General features: G+C 42.9%; 1 protein-coding gene across 2 annotated transcripts in view; it reads right to left on the reverse strand.

The window, feature by feature from the left end:
• SUGCT (succinyl-CoA:glutarate-CoA transferase) overlaps positions 1-21,855 on the reverse strand; it is a 1,029,682-nt gene that overhangs the window by 893,340 nt on the left and 114,487 nt on the right. For both annotated transcript variants that reach the window (XM_040432683.1, XM_040432681.1), the window contains exons 7-8: positions 18,699-18,790; positions 10,734-10,877 (exon numbers count right to left, since the gene is read on the reverse strand). In XM_040432683.1, the coding sequence (XP_040288617.1) occupies positions 10,734-10,877; positions 18,699-18,790 (236 nt within the window). The remainder of the gene's footprint in view (positions 1-10,733; positions 10,878-18,698; positions 18,791-21,855) is intronic.

The raw sequence follows: 21,855 nt of genomic DNA on the forward strand, positions 1-21,855 counted from the left end.
CTATGCACTGCTCCATTCCCCCGCTGTGTCCCCCATTCATTGGCCGCAGACGATGCCGGTAAGATGTCCGAAAGCGCGATCTCACTTAATCACGGCATCTAAAGGCTTTAATGACCGCAATAATCGTTATTGCCTTTCACAGTCATTAGCTGAGGGTTTATGCTGCTTGAAACCTGCTGCAGTGAGTGGGCACCATGTTTGCACTTCACTCGAGCACCGTACATGCAGAATCATGTTTCGCTGAAATTACAAATGTAAGTCACTTGAGGTATGTCTCTATCAGCTTAGCACATCCAGAATGTTTGCCTATTCTTCCATGCAAAACTGCTTCAACTTCTTCAAGTTACATGAGTTGCATTGGTGTACAAAAGTCTTCAAGTCATACCACAGATTCTCGATTGGATTGAGTGCAACACCAAGCGATCAAAAAGGCATATGCCCCCCGAAAATAGTACCAATCAAACTGTCACCTCATCCCGCAAAAAATTAGACCCTAACTAAGACAATCGGTCAAAAAAAAAAAAAGCTATGGCTCTCAGACTATGGAGACACTAAATTATAATTTTTGTGATATTATTGTGTAAAACTTAAATAAATAAGAAAAAGTATACATATTAGGTATTGTCATGTCTGGAACAATTTGCTCAATAAAAATGTCACATGACCTCACCCCTCAGGGGAACGCTGGAACAATAAATAAATAAAAACTGTGCTAAAACAACCATTGCTTCCGTAACAACCTGCTCTATAAAACCAGCACATGATCTACCCTGTCAGAGGAATGTTGTAAAAAATTTAAAATAAAGACAGTGCCAAAACAGCCATTTTTTTGTTACCTTGCCTCACATAAAATTTAATATAGAGCAATTAAAAATCATACATACCCCAAAATAGTACCAATAAAACTGTCACCTTATCCCCTAGTTTCCAAAATAGGGTAACTTTTTGGCAGTTTCTACTGTAGGTGTGCCTTCCAAAAACCCTATGGTGCTCCTTTTCTTCTGCGCCCTGCCGTGTGCCCTTACATCAGTTTACGACAACATGTGGGGTGTTTCTGTAAACAGCAGAATCAGGGTAATAAATATTGAGTTTTGTTTGGCTGTTAACCCTCGATGTGTTAAAGAATGTTAAGTAATAAATATTTTATGAGGTATCACTTGCAAATGTTTCCAAATTTTTGGTAAATTTGGGATTTTTTCATAAATAAAGGTAAAATATATTGACTCAAATTTACCATTAACATGAAGTACAATGTGTCATGAGAAAACAATCTCTTAATGGCTTGGATAAGTAAAAGCGTTCCAAAGTTTTTACCACATAAAGTGACACATGTCAGATTTGCTAAATTAGGCCTGGTCAGGAAGGGGGTAAATGGCCCAGTCTGGAAGTAGTTAAACCATTTCAGTATAGTTTTAGAAGTATGTTTAGAGTTATTGTCTTGCTGGAAAGTAAACCTAGACTCAAATCTCTGGCAGACCGAATCAGGTTTTCCTTAAGAACTGCCCTGTATTTATGGCAATCCGTCTTTCCTTCAATCCTGACCGTTTTGTAGTCTCTGCCAGCTACTTGTGGGTTTGCGCCACACAAAACGATTCCAGTCATGGCCAAAAATTTCTATTTTAGTCTCAACTGACCAGAGAACGCACATGTTGTAGTTTGCTTTCCGTCCTGGGATGTGGAGCAATGCAAGTCAATGGGGACGGATCCGTTTTCTCTGCCACAATAGAAAACGGATCCGTCCCCCGTTGACTTTCAATGGAGTTCATGACAGATCCGTCTTGGCAATGTTAAAGATAATACAACAGGATCTGTTCATAACGGATGCAGATGGTTGTATTATCAGTAACGAAAGCGTTTTTGCTGAACCCTGCCAGAGCCAGCAAAAACACCAGTGTGAAAGTAGCCTTACTTATTCATTATAGATTAAATATATTTAATGTAAAATATGTAACACTTTAAAATGGTGTTCAAACCTGAATGTACCATTTACAAATAGACCTCAGACCAACATAATAAAATATAACTGAAGAAATAACAAACAACAAAAAATAAACACAAAACCCTCATTCCAGTCTTACATAACTACTCAGTAAATGGTCATTGGAGTATAAAGTTGGCCACTTCTCTGTAACGGTCTTGTCCACACACACACAGGGGGAAGGGTAGTGATTACTGCGCTCCACCCTCACCCCTGGCCCTGCCTTCTTGCCTCACGAGTCCTGATGACAGGGGACAACTGGACGGCAGTCCCTAACTTAGGATATGTGCAGGGAAGACAGACAAGACAAAATACGGAACATGAACGGACCGGGTCAGAACCAAGAGAGCTACGCAGTACAACGGATTAAGCAAAGAATGGTCAGGAGAAGTCGGGGTCAAATACCAGGAGAGTAGCGAAGTACAAGAGGAGTCCTAAGAAAGTAGTCGGGTGGTAGCCGAGGTCACAATACTAGGATGTATGCGCAGTACAGGAGGAGCAGGCAGAGGATCGTCAGGGAACAGGATCAGGTAAATATTCAGTAGTCCAACAAATAGCCAGGAACCTAGAAATTAACAGGCAACCTGTAGCCAGCAGGCTGCCTGTATTTACAGTGGGGAGTGAGGGTCATGTGACGTGGCCAGCGTCACACGACCGACAGACCAACCAGTCGAGCACCGAGTGATCAGCTCGGCGCTCAAGGCAGACTTAGGAGCAGGGAGCCACCCAGCCAGTAAAGCCGCCCTGGGAATGAGGTCAAACACAGATCCTCATTCCCAAAGCTAAGCAACAGGTCTGCGGGCGATGGGGGACCGAGTGCACCTTCGGAACCCCGTGACATTCTCGCTGAGTATAAGCAAATTGTTAAACAAAAAAGGGACATTAGTTCACTTTTCTGCTTTCTATAATCTAACTGATACTTTGCCAAAATGGTTAACTGAAAGCAGTGTAATCAATATCCTAAATAAATACCAAATGGATCTTCAATAGCAAGATGGCATGACATACTTGCTCTACTAAAACACAAGCATTTTTTTAAACACTGATAACAATCTCCAGATGTACAGTACGCAGCAAGGTGTCCTCACAATCTCCAGGATTTAGTCAAGATGCAGTTTGGCAGACACGTTAAAGTGTTTTCATGATTCGTAAAAAGATAACATAGGTTCCTGTATCAGAGATAAGAGCCAGTGAACCCTCGCAACTGCAATCCTATTTGCACTGGCTCAAACACAAGGTACATGGTCTAAGGGATTAAATTTAATGGGGTTGTCCAAGTTATTTTTTTATTCTTTGTATGTTTGTAACAGTGGCCCTGTCCTCCTAGTTAGCTGAGCATCACATAACCTGTGATGTCAGCTTCTTTACTTGCTCTGATGATGTTCCATGCACAAGCCTGAGCAAGCAGGTCTGCCTCTGTGCACTGAGCATCACTGTGAAGGCTGTGCTGGTTGGAGACATAAGCCGCACCTCCTGCACTGCTGGATCTGCTGGCAAAGCTGGCTGCACTGTGTCTCTCCTCCCACTGGATTCTTCAGCAAAGTTTAACCCCTTCTACCATCAGCAGCACAGACCCAGGGTTGGAGGCTCTGCCTCAGGTACTGAGCAGCTGCAGGGTTTCTTCTTCTCCAGGCACTGAAGAGACAAATGCTGTGCACAGGATCTCCCCACTCTGCACACCCTGCAAACACAGAGCTGACAGACTGGAGGAGTCCTCTCCACTGTACTCTTATAATGGCCAAGAAAAAGTGTCTGTAGAGCATCGCACAAGAACATGTGTGAGAGAAGATCATGTATCAGCAGTGTCATTATACTGTACAGCTGGAACTTGTCATACACATACAAGATGTATTCCAGCAGTCAGACTGCAAACAGGGCAGCACTTTTATTCACTCCCTCTGCAGAGCAGGGGAGGGGAAAGGCAGTCTTTGTTGACACCCACGTGAAGAAAATCTCAAAGAATGTTGTTACACGCCCCCACAGCTCTGCAACTGCATGTCAACAAAGGAACCAGAACAGAACTAGGTAAATTAGTAAATATATATTTTTTTTGCCTAAAACTTGCTTAGTTTACGTATATATTGCTGACCATCAGATTTACACTGCTTTATTTTTATATAATTCAAACAACCCCTTTAACTCCTGTACAAGAGTCTGGACTGTGCTGCAGGCAATGCCCAGGTTACAATCCCCGAAGTAGTCTTGTATTTTAAACCACATTGCCAGAAGCACAATGACAAGCTTAAGGCCTAAGCATGCGTTCGTAAACAGGAAGGCAGGCGGTATAAGTGTGAACATAAGGCCAGATACACAGCCAAGGTCAGAATCCAGGAAGAACCACAAGTAAGGGTGCATTCACACGACTGTATGTACAAACCGGATTCCAAAAAAGTTGGGACACTAAACAAATTGTGAATAAAAACTGAATGCAATGATGTGGAGATGGCAAATGTCAATATTTTATTTGTAATAGAACGTAGATGACAGATCAAACGTTTAATCCGAGTAAATGTATAATTTTAAAGGAAAAATACGTTGATTCCAATTTTCACGGTGTCAACAAATCCCAAAAAAGTTGGGACAAGTAGCAATAAGAGGCTGGAAAAAGTCAATTTGAGCATAACGAAGAGCTGGAAGACCAATTAACACTAATTAGGTCAATTGGCAACATGATTGGGTATAAAAAGAACTTCTCAGAGTGGCAGTGTCTCTCAGAAGCCAAGATGGGTAGAGGATCACCAATTCCCACAATGTTGCGCAGAAAGATAGTGGAGCAATATCAGAAAGGTGTTACCCAGCGAAAAATTGCAAAGACTTTGCATCTATCATCATCAACTGTGCATAACATCATCCGAAGATTCCGAGAATCTGGAACAATCTCTGTGTGTAAGGGTCAAGGCCGTAAAACCATATTGGATGCCCGTGATCTCCGGGCCCTTAAACGACACTGCACCACAAACAGGAATGTACTGTAAAGGAAATCACAGAATGGGCTCAGGAATACTTCCAGAAACCATTGTCAGTGAACACAATCCACCGTGCCATCCGCCGTTGCCAGCTGAAACTCTACAGTGCAAAGAAGAAGCCATTTCTAAGCAAGATCCACAAGCTCAGGCGTTTTCACTGGGCCAGGGATCATTTAAAATGGAGTGTGGCAAAATGGAAGACTTTTCTGTGGTCAGACGAGTCACGATTCAAAGTTCTTTTTGGAAATCTGGGACGCCATGTCATCCGGACCAAAGAGGACAACCCAAGTTGTTATCAACGCTCAGTTCAGAAGCCTGCATCTCTGATGGTATGGGGTTGCATGAGTGCGTGTGGCATGGGCAGCTTGCATGTCTGGAAAGGCACCATCAATGCAGAAAAATATATTCAGGTTCTAGAACAACATATGCTCCCATCCAGACGTCATCTCTTTCAGGGAAGACCCTGCATTTTTCAACAAGATAATGCCAGACCACATTCTGCATCAATCACAACATCATGGCTGCGTAGGAGAAGGATCCGGGTACTGAAATGGCCAGTCTGCAGTCCAGATCTTTCACCTATAGAGAACATTTGGCGCATCATAAAGAGGAAGGTGCAACAAAGAAGGCCCAAGACGATTGAACAGTTAGAGGCCTGTATTAGACAACAATGGGAGAGCATTCCTATTTCTAAACTTGAGAAACTTGTCTCCTCGGTCCCCAGACGTCTGTTGAGTGTTGTAAGAAGAAGGGGAGATGCCACACAGTGGTGAAAATGGCCTTGTCCCAACTTTTCTGGGATTTGTTGACACCATGAAATTCTGATTCAACATATTTTTCCCTTAAAATGGTACATTTTCTCAGTTTAAACTTTTGTTCCGTGATTTATGTTCTATTCTGAATAAAATATTAGAAGTTGGCACCTCCACATCATTGCATTCAGTTTTTATTCACGATTTGTATAATGTCCCAACTATTTTGGAATCCGGTTTGTATTTTGCGGTTGACAAAACGGCGATCCGCAAAAAATATGGATGATGCCCATGTGACATCTGTGTTGCATCTGTTTTGGGTTCTTTTGTGGATCTATTGTAACAATGCCTATGTCTGTCCGCAAAACGGACTAGAAACGGCCCCACTGAAAGAAAAAATGCAGATCGGAAGCATACCAAAAATACGGTCGTGTAAATGCACCCTAAAACAGACTAAACAGGAGGGAAGGCTAAACCTTGGCCAGGAACAGGGCCAGGGTAAGGAATCAATATCAAAGCACAATACCAAAACGGTTAGGAGTCAGGTGTGTAAACACCTTGATAACCAGGCAAGAATCCAAGGCAGAGCTTTTGTTCAAATAGCCCACCTAGTGTAATGCAGTGGGGTGTGTAACCACTGTGCCACTTAATAGATTTGACTTGGGGCTACTTCTGAGGGTGTTGTCTAGGTGGTCCACTGGTATTTACCATCGTACAGGGATGTGGACTTCACTGCAGGGGCAACCAGGTCGCCACCTCTAAGAGTATACTTCCGTCAGAGGCTGCTAAACGAGGCGGTTCAACAGACACCAGTGACAGGCAGAAGCGTGGTAAGAGGCAAGCCACTTTGGCAGCGCCCTGCCATCCATCTCACATGCCTCACAGATAATTTGACCGCTGAGGAAGGTCCGTTGGGACCGAAACGTCCGGTCAATTTTTGCTTTCTGAATGTGGTGTAACATTTGGGCAACTGGAATATAAAACCCTTGTATCAATAAACTTTTTCTGAAAATGCAAAGCTAAACAATCTGAGTGCCTCAATTCTCATTATATGCAGTAATAATGACATGCTAACTTTACTCTGCGGGTCAGTACAAGTTGTCACGAACCAGCGAGTGTGAACTTACTGTGCCACGTGTCCTACCAAGTGAACCCCTGGATCTTCACAGTACCCCTTACGGTGGGGATAGACTTTCCAGAGGGGAACACCAGGTTGCTACCTCTTGAGGAGGATAGGCACGCGACGCAGCTGGTCGAGGCGGACCAGGAGGTACCTGAGAAAGGTACCAGAGGTGCAGGACCGAAGGATGAGGCAGAGCCGTAGTCAGACAGGCAAAAGGCCAGGGCAGGCAGCACAGGTACAGGTCAGGCAATCCGGGTCGGGAACAGGAGAGTCAAGGCAAGCAGGTAGGGATATAAAAGGTAGCAAAGTCCAGGAATACAGATACGAGTCAGGAACACAAGCTGAATACAGGAACGTTAGCAGGGCACAAGGACCCTGACACTGAGGCATCTGGGGAGGGGCCTGAGCCACTTATATATGTGCAGGAGGGCTAGGATAAGTCAGCGAGGTGACATGACCTAACCCATAAAGCACAGGAAGTGACGCGCGCCGGCCCTTAAGGAAGTGCTGCAGGAAACAAGCAGCAAGCATGCTGTGGCCAGCATCCTGAGAGCAAACTGTGCTGCGGATCCCAGAACAACAGCACCAACACAGACCGGACTGCAGTGGTGAATGGAAAGCACCGGCCACAGATCACCGCTAAACACGGCACCCAGGACTGCAGCGGTAAGCAGGGGAACGGCGGTGCACAGCAGCTGCTGTTACACAAGTACAGCCATTTAAAAAAAATATATTATAGTTTCTCTTATATTTTAATCTTTTTTATTATGATATTATGACAGATAGAACTTTTTTATATTTAGGTCTCCAGTTTAAGGGCTCATTTTTTTGTCAAGCAAACTGTAGTTTTTATTGGTACCATTTTGGAGTCTGTATGAGTTTTGGAATGTATTTTCTTCAATGCTATTTGGGAGGTGAAGCGACCATACAGCCTTATATTCAGAAGGCCCCAGGCTCCCATGACCTGCTTACAGAAAAGCCATCTGGACACTGGGAGCGCCATGCTCCCAACTAAATGCCCACTCAGATATTGACAGCAACTGACCACAGCATTTGAGGGGTTGATTAGAATTTTTATATTTTTTTAGATTTTTTAAAACATTTCTACACTTTTTTATAGCTCCCATAGGGAACTATAACAAGCAATAATCAGATTTCTTCTCTTATAGACTCCAATGTGAATTGAGTCCCTTCTTCCTTTTACAAACAAGTCCTTTCTCCCTGCAGCACCTTGGGAGTCAATGTTTGTGTGATTTGGGGTACATTACTTACGAACAATGGACAGACCCACTGGAATTAACCTCTACATTATACTCATATGAGGGCCAGCATTTATCATGATTCATTTCTAGACAAAGCCCCTTCTCTGATGCATAAAACTGGGATTAGAGCATGCAAGGATGATGCTCAAGTACTTCACATGTTTTGGGAATGTGTAGAACTGAGTCCATATTAGAGAAAGGTTCCAAACATTATCAAGAGGGTAAATACAATAGAAATTTGCACACAACCCAAAATTTGTCTACTGGGTTTACTTGGTGAACTGGTACTAGACAATTTCTGTTCACTGGGAATTTCAGAGACCATTATATCAAGGCCAAAAAATTATTGCAGCCTGCTTGATACATACTAGCCCTTCAACAATACATGTTTACAACAAAGATGAATGGGACAATCATATTAGAAAAGTGGTATACCTAAATACAACTGTGTCTAAATGTAAATCCATTTTAGGTTGCTGGATTAAGGTGCCTAGGTCAACACTGAACTGAATGCAGCCCAGACAGATTTGAGCTGACTTTCAAGTAGTTCACCTAATGTAGCTCAAAGGACAATCACATGAGGGTATACATTCCTGTAAATTAGTTTGTGAGGTATTTGACGTGAAACTACTGTAAGCCTTTATGGCCAATAATATGTACCCAGACTTTATTACAGTACTGTAACCAGCTGTCTCTCGGGGGGAGGGGGTCTGTTTACTTGGGAGGAATGTTTGTATTTGTTAGTCACAAACATTTTCTATAAAAAAAACTTAAAGTACATGCACAAAGAAGAAGTTTTCACGCATTTAGTGGACAGTCCATAGCTAGCTGTAGATTAGACATTTCATTACATACAGTTGAGTCCAGAAGTAATTGGATTTAATTTTTTTTTATAATTTAATGCATGTTTAGGGTCATTGTTCTGATGAAAGGTGAAGCTTCGCCACGGTCAAGTCTTTTGCAACCTTTACTGTATTTAGCTCCATACATTTTCTCATCAACCTCATCATCTGACCAGGGAATCTTCTTCCACATGTTACTGTGTCCCCTACATGGCTTGTGGCAAACTGCAAAAGGGACTTCCTATGGCTTGCTTTCAAAAATGGCACTCTTTTATAAAGACCAGATTTGAGGAGTACATGACTAATAGTTGTCCTGTGGACAGATTCTGCCACCTGAACCGTGGATCTCTGCAGCTCCTCCAGAGTGACCATGGGCCGTTTGGCTGATTCTCTAATTAGCACTCTTCTTGCCTGGGCTGTCAGTTTAGGTTTGTAGTTGTGCCATACTCCTTCCATTTTCCGATTCTGTGAGATAATCAGAGTTTGGGATTTTTTTTATAACCTAACCCTTCTCCACAACTTTATCCCTGACCTGTCTGGTGTGTTCCTTGGTTTCCATGATGCTGTTTGATCACTAATGTTTTCTAACAAACCTCTGAGGCCTTCGCAGAACAGCTGTAGTTATACTGAGAATACATTACACACAAGTGGACTCTTTTTAGTAATTAGGTGACTTCTGATGGAAATTGGGCACTCTGGATTTTATTTAAGAGTATCAGAGTACAGGGGGCTGAATACAAATAGATGCTACACTTTTCAAAAGTTTATTTCTTAATTTTTTTTTAAACCATGTATCATTTTCTGTTCACTTCACAAATACTTGCTACTTGCTACTTTGTGTTGGTCTATCACATAAAATGGTCTATCACATAACATTCCAATAAAATATATTTAGGTTTATGGGTGTAACAGAAAAAAAATTGGAAAGGTTCAAGGGGTATGAATACTTTTTCAAGGCACTGCAATGTCTCCCTTATCTAAATGACCAGTGCAGATACATAGTAGGTAATTGTATACAAATTTCAGGCAGACAAAAATTGCTGCATGCAACAGATTCTGGCAAGCCGAAACCCGGCACTCATGCAGGAAAGCAGACAGATCCCATTATAGTCTATGGGATTTGGCAGTAAACAGCAGTATCCGGAAAAGCCGGATCTGCTAGACTCCAGCAGGGTGTTCTCTGTCAGATATGTTTACCGAACATGTGAACATAACCTAACCTACACGGTAGTATGCTTACTTGCCTGATTTGTCCACTTCAAAGCTTCACAATTGGTTGCATTACAAATGATGACATCAAGCAGTAATGTCTTAAGGGGGACAAACCTATAAACTGAACTAAAGTAGTGCAAACTGCCCTTGGAACACAAAAGACTTTGCACTCCTGGTCTAGATGTGCCTTATGTTGGTGCAACTATTTATATGTGCACAAATATTCATATAAATAACCTACTGAAACATGCAAACGGTATACATTGAATAATAACAATTAAAATGTTTCATCATTGTCATCACTAGTATAAAGTATATTGTAAATGAAACAGTCGGCCAGTACTTCTCCAGCCAAACAGTGCTCCATTAAAAGTAGGCAAAGGAACGATTTTATGAGGGAATTTCCAAAAACCAGAGAGTAGGTGTACAGTCACATATAAGCCAAAAAGAACAATAAGTGCATTGATACAAATGTCAGCACTTTTGTAAATGAACCATTATATAGAATTAATTTTTTATTGCTTCCTTCACTTTGGTGCCTAAATCAAAACAGCTAAATAAAACAATAATAACAGCAATAAAGAAAAGTTTTAATTACCTGTGAGGAAAGTAGGTTGCAGTCAATGTGCATTCCTTTCCCTGTTTTAGCCCTTTGCAGTAAACCAGCCATAATGGCTCCATGAGCAAATAGTCCTGTTGCAAGGTCAGTCATAGCGACACCAGGACGGACAGGATCTCCATCCTGAAAATCAACAGCATTTTTATTGCATTGTGCAGTAATAAAACTGAATTAAAGGAAATGTTTGCTATAACTAGCAGCTTCTATTATAGTATAGCAGCTTACCACCACATTTTTTCTAAGTTAGCAAAAATTATATATCATGCAATTAAAGGTACATTACACCGGTATCATTCGTACTATTTAAAGGGAACCTGTCACATTGAACATGGTGTTTGAGATGCAGGTAGCAAGTTATACAGCAGTATGAGCTGAGTATATTGATATATAATTTTGTAGGAAAATAATCAATATAATATGTAGTTTATTGATTTAAATTACTGCTCATTTTGGGCTTTGAAGACATGGAGGCGGTGCCATCAGTGGAAGGCTTATCACCTCAGAAAAGAGGAGGGTCTTATCACCCAGTTACTTCAATAGACACTCGGAGCACTGTGAAAATGTCAACAGCTTCTTACAAAATACCACATCCTCCCATACCCAATATGTGTGCAGGTATACTATAGAGTGCCAGGACACTGACACTGCAGAAAGTGTTACCCAGCTTTCCCACGTGCTGGAATGTCAAGATTTCTCTGTCTTGGCAAATTTGACATTCATCAGTGTTAGAAAGCTGGATTACAAGTCTTGTGGAGCTGTAAAAACCGGCCACATAATGTTACCCTTACATTTTGCAAGTAACTCAGCTTTCCTAGGATCCTGAAAGGCAGATTTGCATAGCTTTCACACTATTTAGAAGTGAGGAGTGGGATTTATCTTGATAGATTTACTATTACTATTACAGCTCCACATAGAAACATAGAAACATAGAATGTGTCGGCAGATAAGAACCATTTGGCCCATCTAGTCTGCCCAATATACTGAATACTATGGATAGCCCCCGGCCCTATCTTATATGAAGGATGGCCTTATGCCTATCCCATGCATGCTTAAACCCCTTCACTGTATTTGCAGCTACCACTTCTGCAGGAAGGCTATTCCATGCATCCACTACTCTCTCAGTAAAGTAATACTTTCTTATATTACTTTTAAACCTTTGCCCCTCTAATTTAAAACTGTGTCCTCTTGTGGTAGTTTTTCTTCTTTTAAATATGCTCTCTTCCTTTACCGAGTTGATTCCCTTTATGTATTTAAAAGTTTCTATCATATCCCCTCTGTCTCTTCTTTCTTCCAAGCTATACATATTAAGGTCCTTTAACCTTTCCTGGTAAGTTTTATCCTGCAATCCATGTACTAGTTTAGTAGCTCTTCTCTGAACTCTCTCTAGAGTATCTATATCCTTCTGGAGATATGGCCTCCAGTACTGCGCACAATACTCCAAGTGAGGTCTCACCAGTGTTCTGTACAGCGGCATAAGCACTTCACTCTTTCTACTGCTTATACCTCTCCCTATACATCCAAGCATTCTGCTGGCATTTCGTGCTGCTCTATTACATTGTCTTCCCACCTTTAAGTCTTCTGAAATAATTACTCCTAAATCCCTTTCCTCAGATACTGAGGTCAGGACTGTGTCAAATATTCTATATTCTGCCCTTGGGTTTTTACGCCCCAGGTGCATTATCTTGCACTTATCCACATTAAATTTCAGTTTCCAGAGTTCTGACCATTCTTCTAGTTTTCCTAAATCCTTTTCCATTTGGCGTTTCCCTCCAGGAACATCAACCCTGTTACATATCTTTGTGTCATCAGCAAAAAGACAAACCTTACCAGCGAGGCCTTTTGCAATATCACTTATGAAGATATTAAACAAAATCGGTCCCAGTACAGATCCCTGTGGAACCCCACTGGTAACATTACCTTGTTTTGAATGTTCTCCATTGACTACAACCCTCTGTTGTCTGTCACTCAGCCACTGCCTAATCCACTCAACAATATGGGAGTCCATGCTCAATGACTGCAGTTTATTGATAAGTCTTCTATGTGGGACAGTGTCAAAAGCCTTACTAAAATCTAGATATGCGATGTCTACTGCACCTCCACCGTCTATTATTTTATTCACCCAGTCAAAAAAATCTATAAGATTTGTTTGACATGATCTCCCTGAAGTAAACCCATGTTGTTTTTCATCTTGCAATCCATGGGATTTTAGATGTTCCACAATCCTATCCTTTAATAGGGTTTCCATTAATTTGCCTACTATTGATGTCAGACTCACTGGTCTATAGTTGCTCGATTCCTCCCTACTACCTTTCTTGTGAATGGGCACGACATTTGCCAATTTCCAATCTTCCGGGACGACTCCTGTTACTAATGATTGGTTAAATAAATCTGTTAACGGTTTTGCCAGCTCACCACTAAGCTCTTTTAATAATTTTGGGTGTATCTCATCAGGCCCCTGTGACTTATCTGTCTTCACCTTAGACAGCAAACTTAGAACATCTTCCTCTGTAAAGATACATGCATCAAACGATTTAATAGTCATTCTTTCTAGTGGAGGTCCTTCTCCTTTTTCTTTTGTAAAAACTGAACAGAAGTATTCATTAAGGCAGTCGGCTAGCCCTTTATTCTCTTCTACATACCTTCCGTCCTTTGTTTTTAATTTAGTTATTCCTTGTTTTAATTTCCTTTTTTCATTTATATATCTGAAGAATGTCTTATCCCCTTTTTTCATAGACTGAGCTAGTTTTTCTTCTGCCTGCGCTTTAGAAGTTCTTATAACTTGCTTGGCCTCTCTCTGCCTAATCTTGTAGATTTCCTTATCTTCATTGCTCTGGGTTTTTTTATAATTACAAAATGCTAGCTTTTTATTTTTAATGATTTGGGCCACTTCTGCTGAGTACCACATTGGTCTCCTCCTTTTTTTGCTTTTACTGACAAGTCTAATGCAATTTTCTGTTGCCTTCAATAATGCACCTTTTAAGTAGTCCCATTTCTCCTGGACTCCATGTAATCCGTTCCAGTCTGATAAGGACTCATTTATGACTAATTTCATTTTGACTAATTTCATTTTACATGATGGTAAGCCAGCTTTCCCAGGACCATGAAAGGCAAACCTGCATAGCTATAGTACTATTTAGGAGTGGGGAGGGGATTTTGTCTTAGTACACTTAGTATTCTGCAGTCTCTATTACAGCTATACACGGTTGTAACCCAGCTTTGACCGGAACCTGAAATGCAAATCTGCCTAGCTATGACACTATCTAGGAATAGGAAGAGGGATTTATCTTGGAAGATTTAGTATTCTATATTTATATTACAGCTCCAGGAGGTATTAACCCAGCTTTCCTAGAATCCTGAAAACAAATCTGCTTAGGTATAGCACTATTTCAGAGCAAGGAGATGTATTTATTTAGGTAGACTTAGTATTTAGCATTCCGTATTAAAGGGGTTCTCCAGGCTATTAATATTGATTACCTATCCTCAGTATAGGTCATCAATATCAGATCAGAGGGGGTCCGACACCAGGCACCCCCAACGATCAGTTATATGAGGAGACGGCGTGCGCAGGTTTCACATGCAGTCTCCCATCTCTCTTCCTACTCCTGCTATGTCTATGGCAAAATAGCAGCAAAGCAGGAAGGGAGACAGGAGACAGCACGTACACACTGCTGATTGGCGGGGGTGCTGGGTGTGAGGCCCCCGCCGATCTGATATTGATGACCTATCCTGAGGAAAGAATAGGTCAGACATTGACTGTGGTATATCACCTCAGAAAAGTCAGGTATCCGGTTTCCTGGGACTGGGCCGCTGTTTCTTCCCTTCAGGCAGAGAAGGTAGGCGACCGTGACGAGCTGTGACAGACATCCAGGAGGTGATGTCTAATGGAGGAATTGGTAACAACGACCAAGCTGCCGGCAGGTCCGCTGGAGTTTTCTCAGTGCACCGTTTCCCTCCTTTAACAAAGGTACGTCCAAATGGGAATAGCCACTTAAAGAGGACCTTTCACCACTCCTGACCTGCCTATTTTAATAGCTACATGCATTCCCCATTTAATAACAAATCTGGAACATCTATTCTTATGGCTCTACGTTGTGCCGGTCCTTTATTATTTCTACTAGAAGGTATGAATGAATTGCTAGCAGTCTGCAGTAAGGGTACAGAGGGGAGGTAACCAGTTGGGGGGGTGTACCTGCACAGACTGACAATAGCAGCACTGATTGGATAGAGAAAAAACTGTGTAGGTACACAGCCCAAACTGGTTACCTTCCCTCTGTATCCTTACTGAAGGCTAATAGCAATTCATTCATAACATCTAGTAGAAATAATAAAGGATTGGCACAACATACAGCCATAAGAATAGATGCTCCAGAATTGTTATTACATGGGGAATGCATGAAGCTATTAAAACAGGAATGTGAGAAGTGGTGAAAGGTCCAATTTAAAAGCTACATTTTTAGATTTGAGGTGGTTGGTCAATGGACATAGAAGCCTTTGCTTATTCAAGGTAGATTACAGGTCCTGGTAAAGTAGAGCTTGCCTGCCATCAAATTGCAAGTCCCTCTTTTCTATTGCGGCTTTGAGGATCGAGGCTGTGTAAAGATAACTACGCAGGCCGCAGACCACATCCCTCGGTGGCTCGTTTTGTTTTGGTACTGGCCTCAGCGATCAGTGGATTCTTTTCAGCACCATAGCAGCCGCCTGCTCCTCTCCCAGTAGCTCTGCAAATATGGGAGCAGGTTGTTGATGGTGTGTTATGGACTCCCTCGAATACAAATTTTCAGCCAGCTGCGATTTTCCTGGTCCTCTATTAAGGAAAATGCAGTGTTAAGAGAGACTCTAACTCAGCTGCACATTTCTTTTCCAGCTCAGCGTTAAAAGAGATAATTGGTTAATAAGGTGAAAAACTACGAACGGATTCTTTATAAGCAGAGAGGTGGATTAGAGAAATGGGTTAAAATATGGGACGGCTGGTAGTTCTAATAGGACCGTATCTGGAATACATATTTTCTTGAATTTTTATTTATTTTTTTTTATTTTTTTCTCGCTCTTCCCCCTTCCCTTCTCCTTATTTCCTTTCGAGGGGGGGGCGGGGGGTGGACGCATCGCAGGGTGGGGGAAATAATGGGGTTAAGCGGGAAAAATGTTGAGAAAATTTTTAATAAGCTTTAACTGTACGTTGTGTATTTGCTTTTCATAGTAATAAAGATGTTAAATTAAAAATAAAAAATAAAAAATGAATTTTAACAAGTTCCTGCAGCCCCTGAAATAGAACACTTTCCTGTCTCACGCTGCCCAGAGCGGCGGAGAGCAGGTAAGTATAAATCTTCTGTTTCAGGGGCCAGAAGTTGATATTACACGGCACGATATTTGGGCCAATTACTGGGAACAGGTGTTCATAGGAACGCTCATTGCTGATAACTGGCCGGTATAATCGTGCCAATGATCAGCCAATGAATGAGCAATCACATGTTTGTGCTATCTATAATCAATAGAACTGAAGGAGGGAGGAATGACTGTGTTAGTGATCAATCGATGAATGTCGATCAACTTTCTTTTTTTTTTGCGACACCTTGAAATATTGTAATCTGACAATTTGACAAAAAAGGTTGGACACCTGTGATCTAAAATAACCAGATAATGTATAATTAAAGTTAATTAAAAAAATTTAAATAAATAAATAAAAAGAGATAATGGCGGCTTGTTTGTTTTCCAGAGCCTCCACTCTGTGCCCATTTTCCTTCCCCTCCTTTTTAATCTCTGCCAATTCCTTCATATCTGGTATGTGGGCTTGGGAAAAAGCTTGGTTTAGGAACAAGCGAGATACTTGCATGGAATCCCTGGATTTTTCTACCATATTGGTTGTCTGGTTGACAGCGGCACCCAACAAAAAATACAAGGGGTGCTCTCCCAAGCTATCTTTTATATGAAGGATTTTATCACTGCATAACTACGCAAATCTGGAATTCAACAGGCTGGGAAAGTTGGGTCACAACGTCTGCAGAGATCTAATGGGGGCCCCACTTGGTACATACATTCTTTATACACTATATTGATACATTTCATATCAGGACAACTTTGAATATGTCATTTGGTGGCCAGTATACCTCCACACGCTATCCAGCTTTCAAAATCTGATGTAAGGCAAATCTGACTAATTATGCAGTAAAGAGAGGAATTACCACTGCATAATTAGGCGGTTTAGTTATTCAGCTGTATGTACTAAGTATATACTACTACTGGTAATATTGCTGGTGCTGTTTCCTTATCTATTAACTATTAGTAACTAGGAGGTTCTTTCCAACAAAATGACCAGGCTCACTGTGTAGGCAAAAACTGTGCGGCATAAACCCAGCCCCTTCTCCTAAATTTCCTGGCTCACGGACACTAGCATTAGAGCGGGGAGAAGACATTGAAAAATAAGAACAAATGAAGACAAATAAGGAGATTAGGGCTAGTTTCACACTAGCGGCAGGGGACTCCGGCAGGCTGTTCCGGCGGGTCAATGGGGACGAAGTGGCAGTCCAGGGGCACACGTGAACTAGCGGCAGGACAGATCCGGCTGGCTGTTCACCCGCCATAACTGCCTGCCGGAGTCCCCTGCCGCTAGTGTGAAAGTACCCTAACTAACATTTTGTTGGTTTTTCTTTTTTTTCGTTTGATTTCTGGGTTTAGTATCCCTTTAAATGTAGGTACTGAAATGTATCTAAAAATTTTCTAAAAATTAAATTTTTTTTACTCTGTTTTGTTTACAAGAATAAGAGGTTCGTCTTCTTGCATGTGATGTTGCTCTGATAATTTCAGATCAGAGATTTAACTCTGAAGAGACTTCAGTCAGAAGCTGACTCACTGACATCTACAGGAAAGTGTTTTAATACATGCTATATGATCCATGCAGAGGTCACTATGCAGGGTCGGAGGTGTGCTGCTCCCATCATCTTTTGTCAATGACATGATGTTCAGCTGATGCCAAAGGTTTTCAGGAGCTGTGCCTGTACCATCAGCAGCAAGTGTCAGCTGTAACACACAGCTCACACCCAGTAACAATAGCTGGGTTCGGGGCAGGGGCGGACTTGGAACTTAAAGTTGCCCTGGAAAAAAATTAAAAGTGGCCCCATGTTGTTGTCAGGTACAAATTGACAGAAGGAGGTGCAGCACAAGTAGGCAGAGACAATTAAAGTAGGCAGGGCCAGCAATACCATAGTGCAGCACAAAAAACTGCCGCCCTTGTTGCAGTATCCAACTGTATCAGTGTCCGGAGGACAGCAATGCAGTTGTATTCAGGTTGCTGGCCAGGTGCATAAGTACCTGATGCTGCGAGAATAGGGTCGCTATACACTTGGCTGGTAGCTGTTAGGAGGCTCAGGTGGCCCCCCTGGGCCAGTCCTCCCCTGGGTCAGGGATAACCCCAGCCATTTAACCACTTACATGTTATGGTCAATAGTGTCTAAGGGAGTAGACAGAAGTAGTGCCTACCTTATCAGTGCCAGCCCAATCAGATTGTGGGGTGCCAATGAGTTATCATGGCAGATGGGCGCCTCATGAAGATCCCCAGGTCTGCCATTTTTGTATGCCTATTAGTCCTGGCCAGAGGCAGGCATGCTGATAAACTTAATACTGTACATTACAATACAGACGTATTGCAATGTATTATATGTGATAGATTTAAGAAAAGTAAAAAAAAAATGTTGAAAATAAATGAAAATAAAATGTTAAAAATATCAAACAAATAAATAAACCTCCGCCGATCTGATATTGATGACCTATTCTGAGGATAGGTCATCAATACTAAAATCCCGGAAAACCCTTTTAACAAAACTTCTAATAGATTGCTCGATTGCTAAACCATTGTTTATGTTGAACACTATATAATAACTATTATTTCTATTTTATAAAAAAAAAAAATAACACAACAAAGTAATTCTACAAACCATATAGGAATTTTACCTCAGGTCCTGTTATATGCATCAGTCCAGACATTGCACATGCTACAGCATCATATCCTGCTCTTTTAAACAAAGGTCCAGTCTGGCCATAACCTGCATGTAAGAAAAAGAGAATTTACTTGTTTAAAGAGCTAATATATATGCAAATAAAAACAGAATGCAATCATTTGCAAATCTCAGAAACCTATATTTTATTCACAGTAGAATGTAGATGTTGAAAGTGAGACATTTTACCATTTGAAGCAAACATGGGCAGAGGTTTAACAATTTTCAAAAAAACGTGTGTAAAAATTGTGGAACAATTTTAGAAAAATGTTCCTCAGTGTAAAATGGCAAAGTATTATAAATCATTAACCCCTTAAGGACACATGACGTACCGGTACAGCATGTTTCCCGAGTCCTTAGAAACACATGACGTACCGGTACGTCATGACTTTAAATCGCGATTCTGGCGCCGCGGGGGTTAATTGGAATGGGATGCCGGCTAAAATCATTCAGCCGGCATCCTGTAACAACGCCAGGGGGGGTCATTTGAGCCCCCGTATTGGCGATCGCAGAAAACCACAAGTCAATTCAGACCTGCGGTTTTCTGAGTTTCCGGTCCATTCGGGTCTCCGGTGACCCGATGAACCGGAAAAAGACTGCGATCGGTGGCGTGATTATACACCACCAATCACAGTCCGAAGATTTGGAGAGGCGGTGCTGGCCCTGGTGCTGAACGCCGCTGTCCAGGGTGCTGATTGGTGCAGGGGAGAGAGGCGCGAGATTCAAACTTCCTGCGCTCCTCTCTCCCCTCCTCTTCCTGTTCTGCACGAGCACCCTGCAGCAGCGTTCAGCACCAGCTCCTGCGTCCCCCTAATCGTTATCCATCACCCTCCTGCACCCATCGCCACCCAGGTAGGTGAGGGTCAGTGAGGGAGAGGCACCATTAGGAAGGGAAAGAAGGGAAAAGTTAGTTAGGAAAAAAAAAAACTTTTACCCTAAACTTTCTTTGATCCATCTATCAGACCCCAGACCCCCCCTGCCACTTGCCCCCCCCACCATTTTTTTGCCTTTTTTAGTACGCGAACACCCGTTGCCCCCACACACACGCACATATAATAAAGTTTTCCACACACGCACACATACACGCACACACACCCATGGCCCGCCGGATGTTCTCGGCCGAGGAGGCATACGCCCAGATTGCCTCCGACTCCGAGAGCCCCAGTGAGGATGAGGATGACCCCACGTTCCTTTTGTCATCCGCATCCTCCTCATCATCATCGGATGACGATGAGCCACCAAGTCGGCGGAGGCGCCGCCAGGTGGAGCCAGGGGCCCCACATGCTAGGGATCCTGTGGCCCACCATAGTACGAGCCGCCCTGGGGTTCGTACTGGTTTCCCGGCCCACCAAATAAGTCCACCGGAGCCCCCTGCCGATGAACTTAGCTGGTGTCCCCCAGTGGACTTTGAGCCTGAGATTCCGGATTTTGCTGGCAATCCTGGAATCCAGATTCCCACAGTGGGGTTTACTGAAATTGACTTTTTTAGTTTTTTTTCAGTAACCCACTGGTGAAACTGATGGTGGAGCAGACGAATCTGTACGCCCAACAGTTCGTCGCTCAAAACCAGGGCTCATTTTTGGCTAGATCCAGTGGCTGGATGCCGGTCAGTGCAGCCGAGATGAGGACATTTTGGGGCCTCGTGCTGCATATGGGTCTAGTGCAAAAACCGAGTGTCAGGCAATACTGGAGTGGGGACATCCTATACCAGACCCCACTGTACAGTACGGCCATGACCCGCTCCCGGTTTGAGGCCATCCGGAAATGTCTGCATTATTCCGATAATGCAGCATGACCCCCCGAGGTGATCCTGCCTATGACCGGCTGCATAAGATACGGCCGGTCATCGATCACTTTGGGGCCAAATTTGAGCAGGCCTACATACCTGGAAGGGAGGTCGCGGTTGATGAGTCTCTCGTTGCGTTCAAGGGGAGACTCAGTTTCCGCCAATACATTCCCACAAAGCGGGCGAGGTATGGCGTGAAGCTATACAAAATTTGTGAGAGTACCTCAGGGTACACTTACAAATTTTGTGTGTACGAGGGGCGAGATTCCCATATTCAACCCCCAGAATGTCCCCCCACTCTGGGTGTTAGCGGGAAACTCGTGTGGGACCTTATGTACCCACTGCTGGATAACGGTTAGCACTTGTACGTGGATAACTTTTATACCAGCATTCCCTTGTTCAGGTCCCCTGCCGCCAGATCCACGTTTGCTTGTGGGACCGTGCGGCACCACCCCCGTCTCTGTGCGAGGTACCGCGGCAACGGTCCTCAAGCCCGATTGTATCGTCGACTACAATCGGTATATGGGAGGAGTTGATCTCTCTGATCAAGTCCTCAAGCCATATAATGCCATGCGCAAAACCCGGGCATGGTACAAAAAAGTTGCAGTCTACTTGGTACAGGTTGCCATGTACAACTCTTTTGTACTATCCCGAAGCGCTGGCAGCACAGGGACATTCCTCCAATTCTATGAGGCAGTCCTCAAGGACCTGATCTTTTCGGACCGGGAAAGAGCAGGCCGGAGTACCTCGGGAACTGGAGGCGCCCGGATCGTCCCTGGCCAACACTTTCCAGGTGTGGTCCCCCATACTGGAAAGAAGGGACGAACCCAAAAAAGATGCAGAGTGTGTCACAAGAGGGGGATACGGAAGGACACCACTACTCAATGTGACACGTGCCCCGATCATCCGGGCCTCTGCGTTATCGATTGCTTCAGGGAGTATCACACTTCCATGGAGTACTAAATTTTTATGATCCCCAACAGTCCCCTAGAGAACATAAAAAACTATGTCTCTCAGACTTTGGAGACACAGAAACAATTTTTTTTCCCCAAAAAAATATTAGTTTTAGAGCAGGCATCCTCAAACTGCGGCCCTCCAGATGTTGTAAAACTATAACTCCCAGCATGGCCAGACAACCTACAGCCATCAGCAGGGCATGGTGGGAATTGTAGTTTTACAACATCTGGAGGGCCGCAGTTTTAGGATGCCTGCTTAGTGCCTCCAAAGTCTGAGAGCCATACATATTGGGCATCGTCGCGTGCGTAAAAGTCGTCGCTTTAAAAATAACATTTGACCAAACCCCTCGAATGAACAGCGTTAAAAATAT

Source organism: Bufo bufo, chromosome 5, assembly GCF_905171765.1.
Source record: "Bufo bufo chromosome 5, aBufBuf1.1, whole genome shotgun sequence".
Lineage (NCBI taxonomy): Eukaryota > Metazoa > Chordata > Amphibia > Anura > Bufonidae > Bufo > Bufo bufo.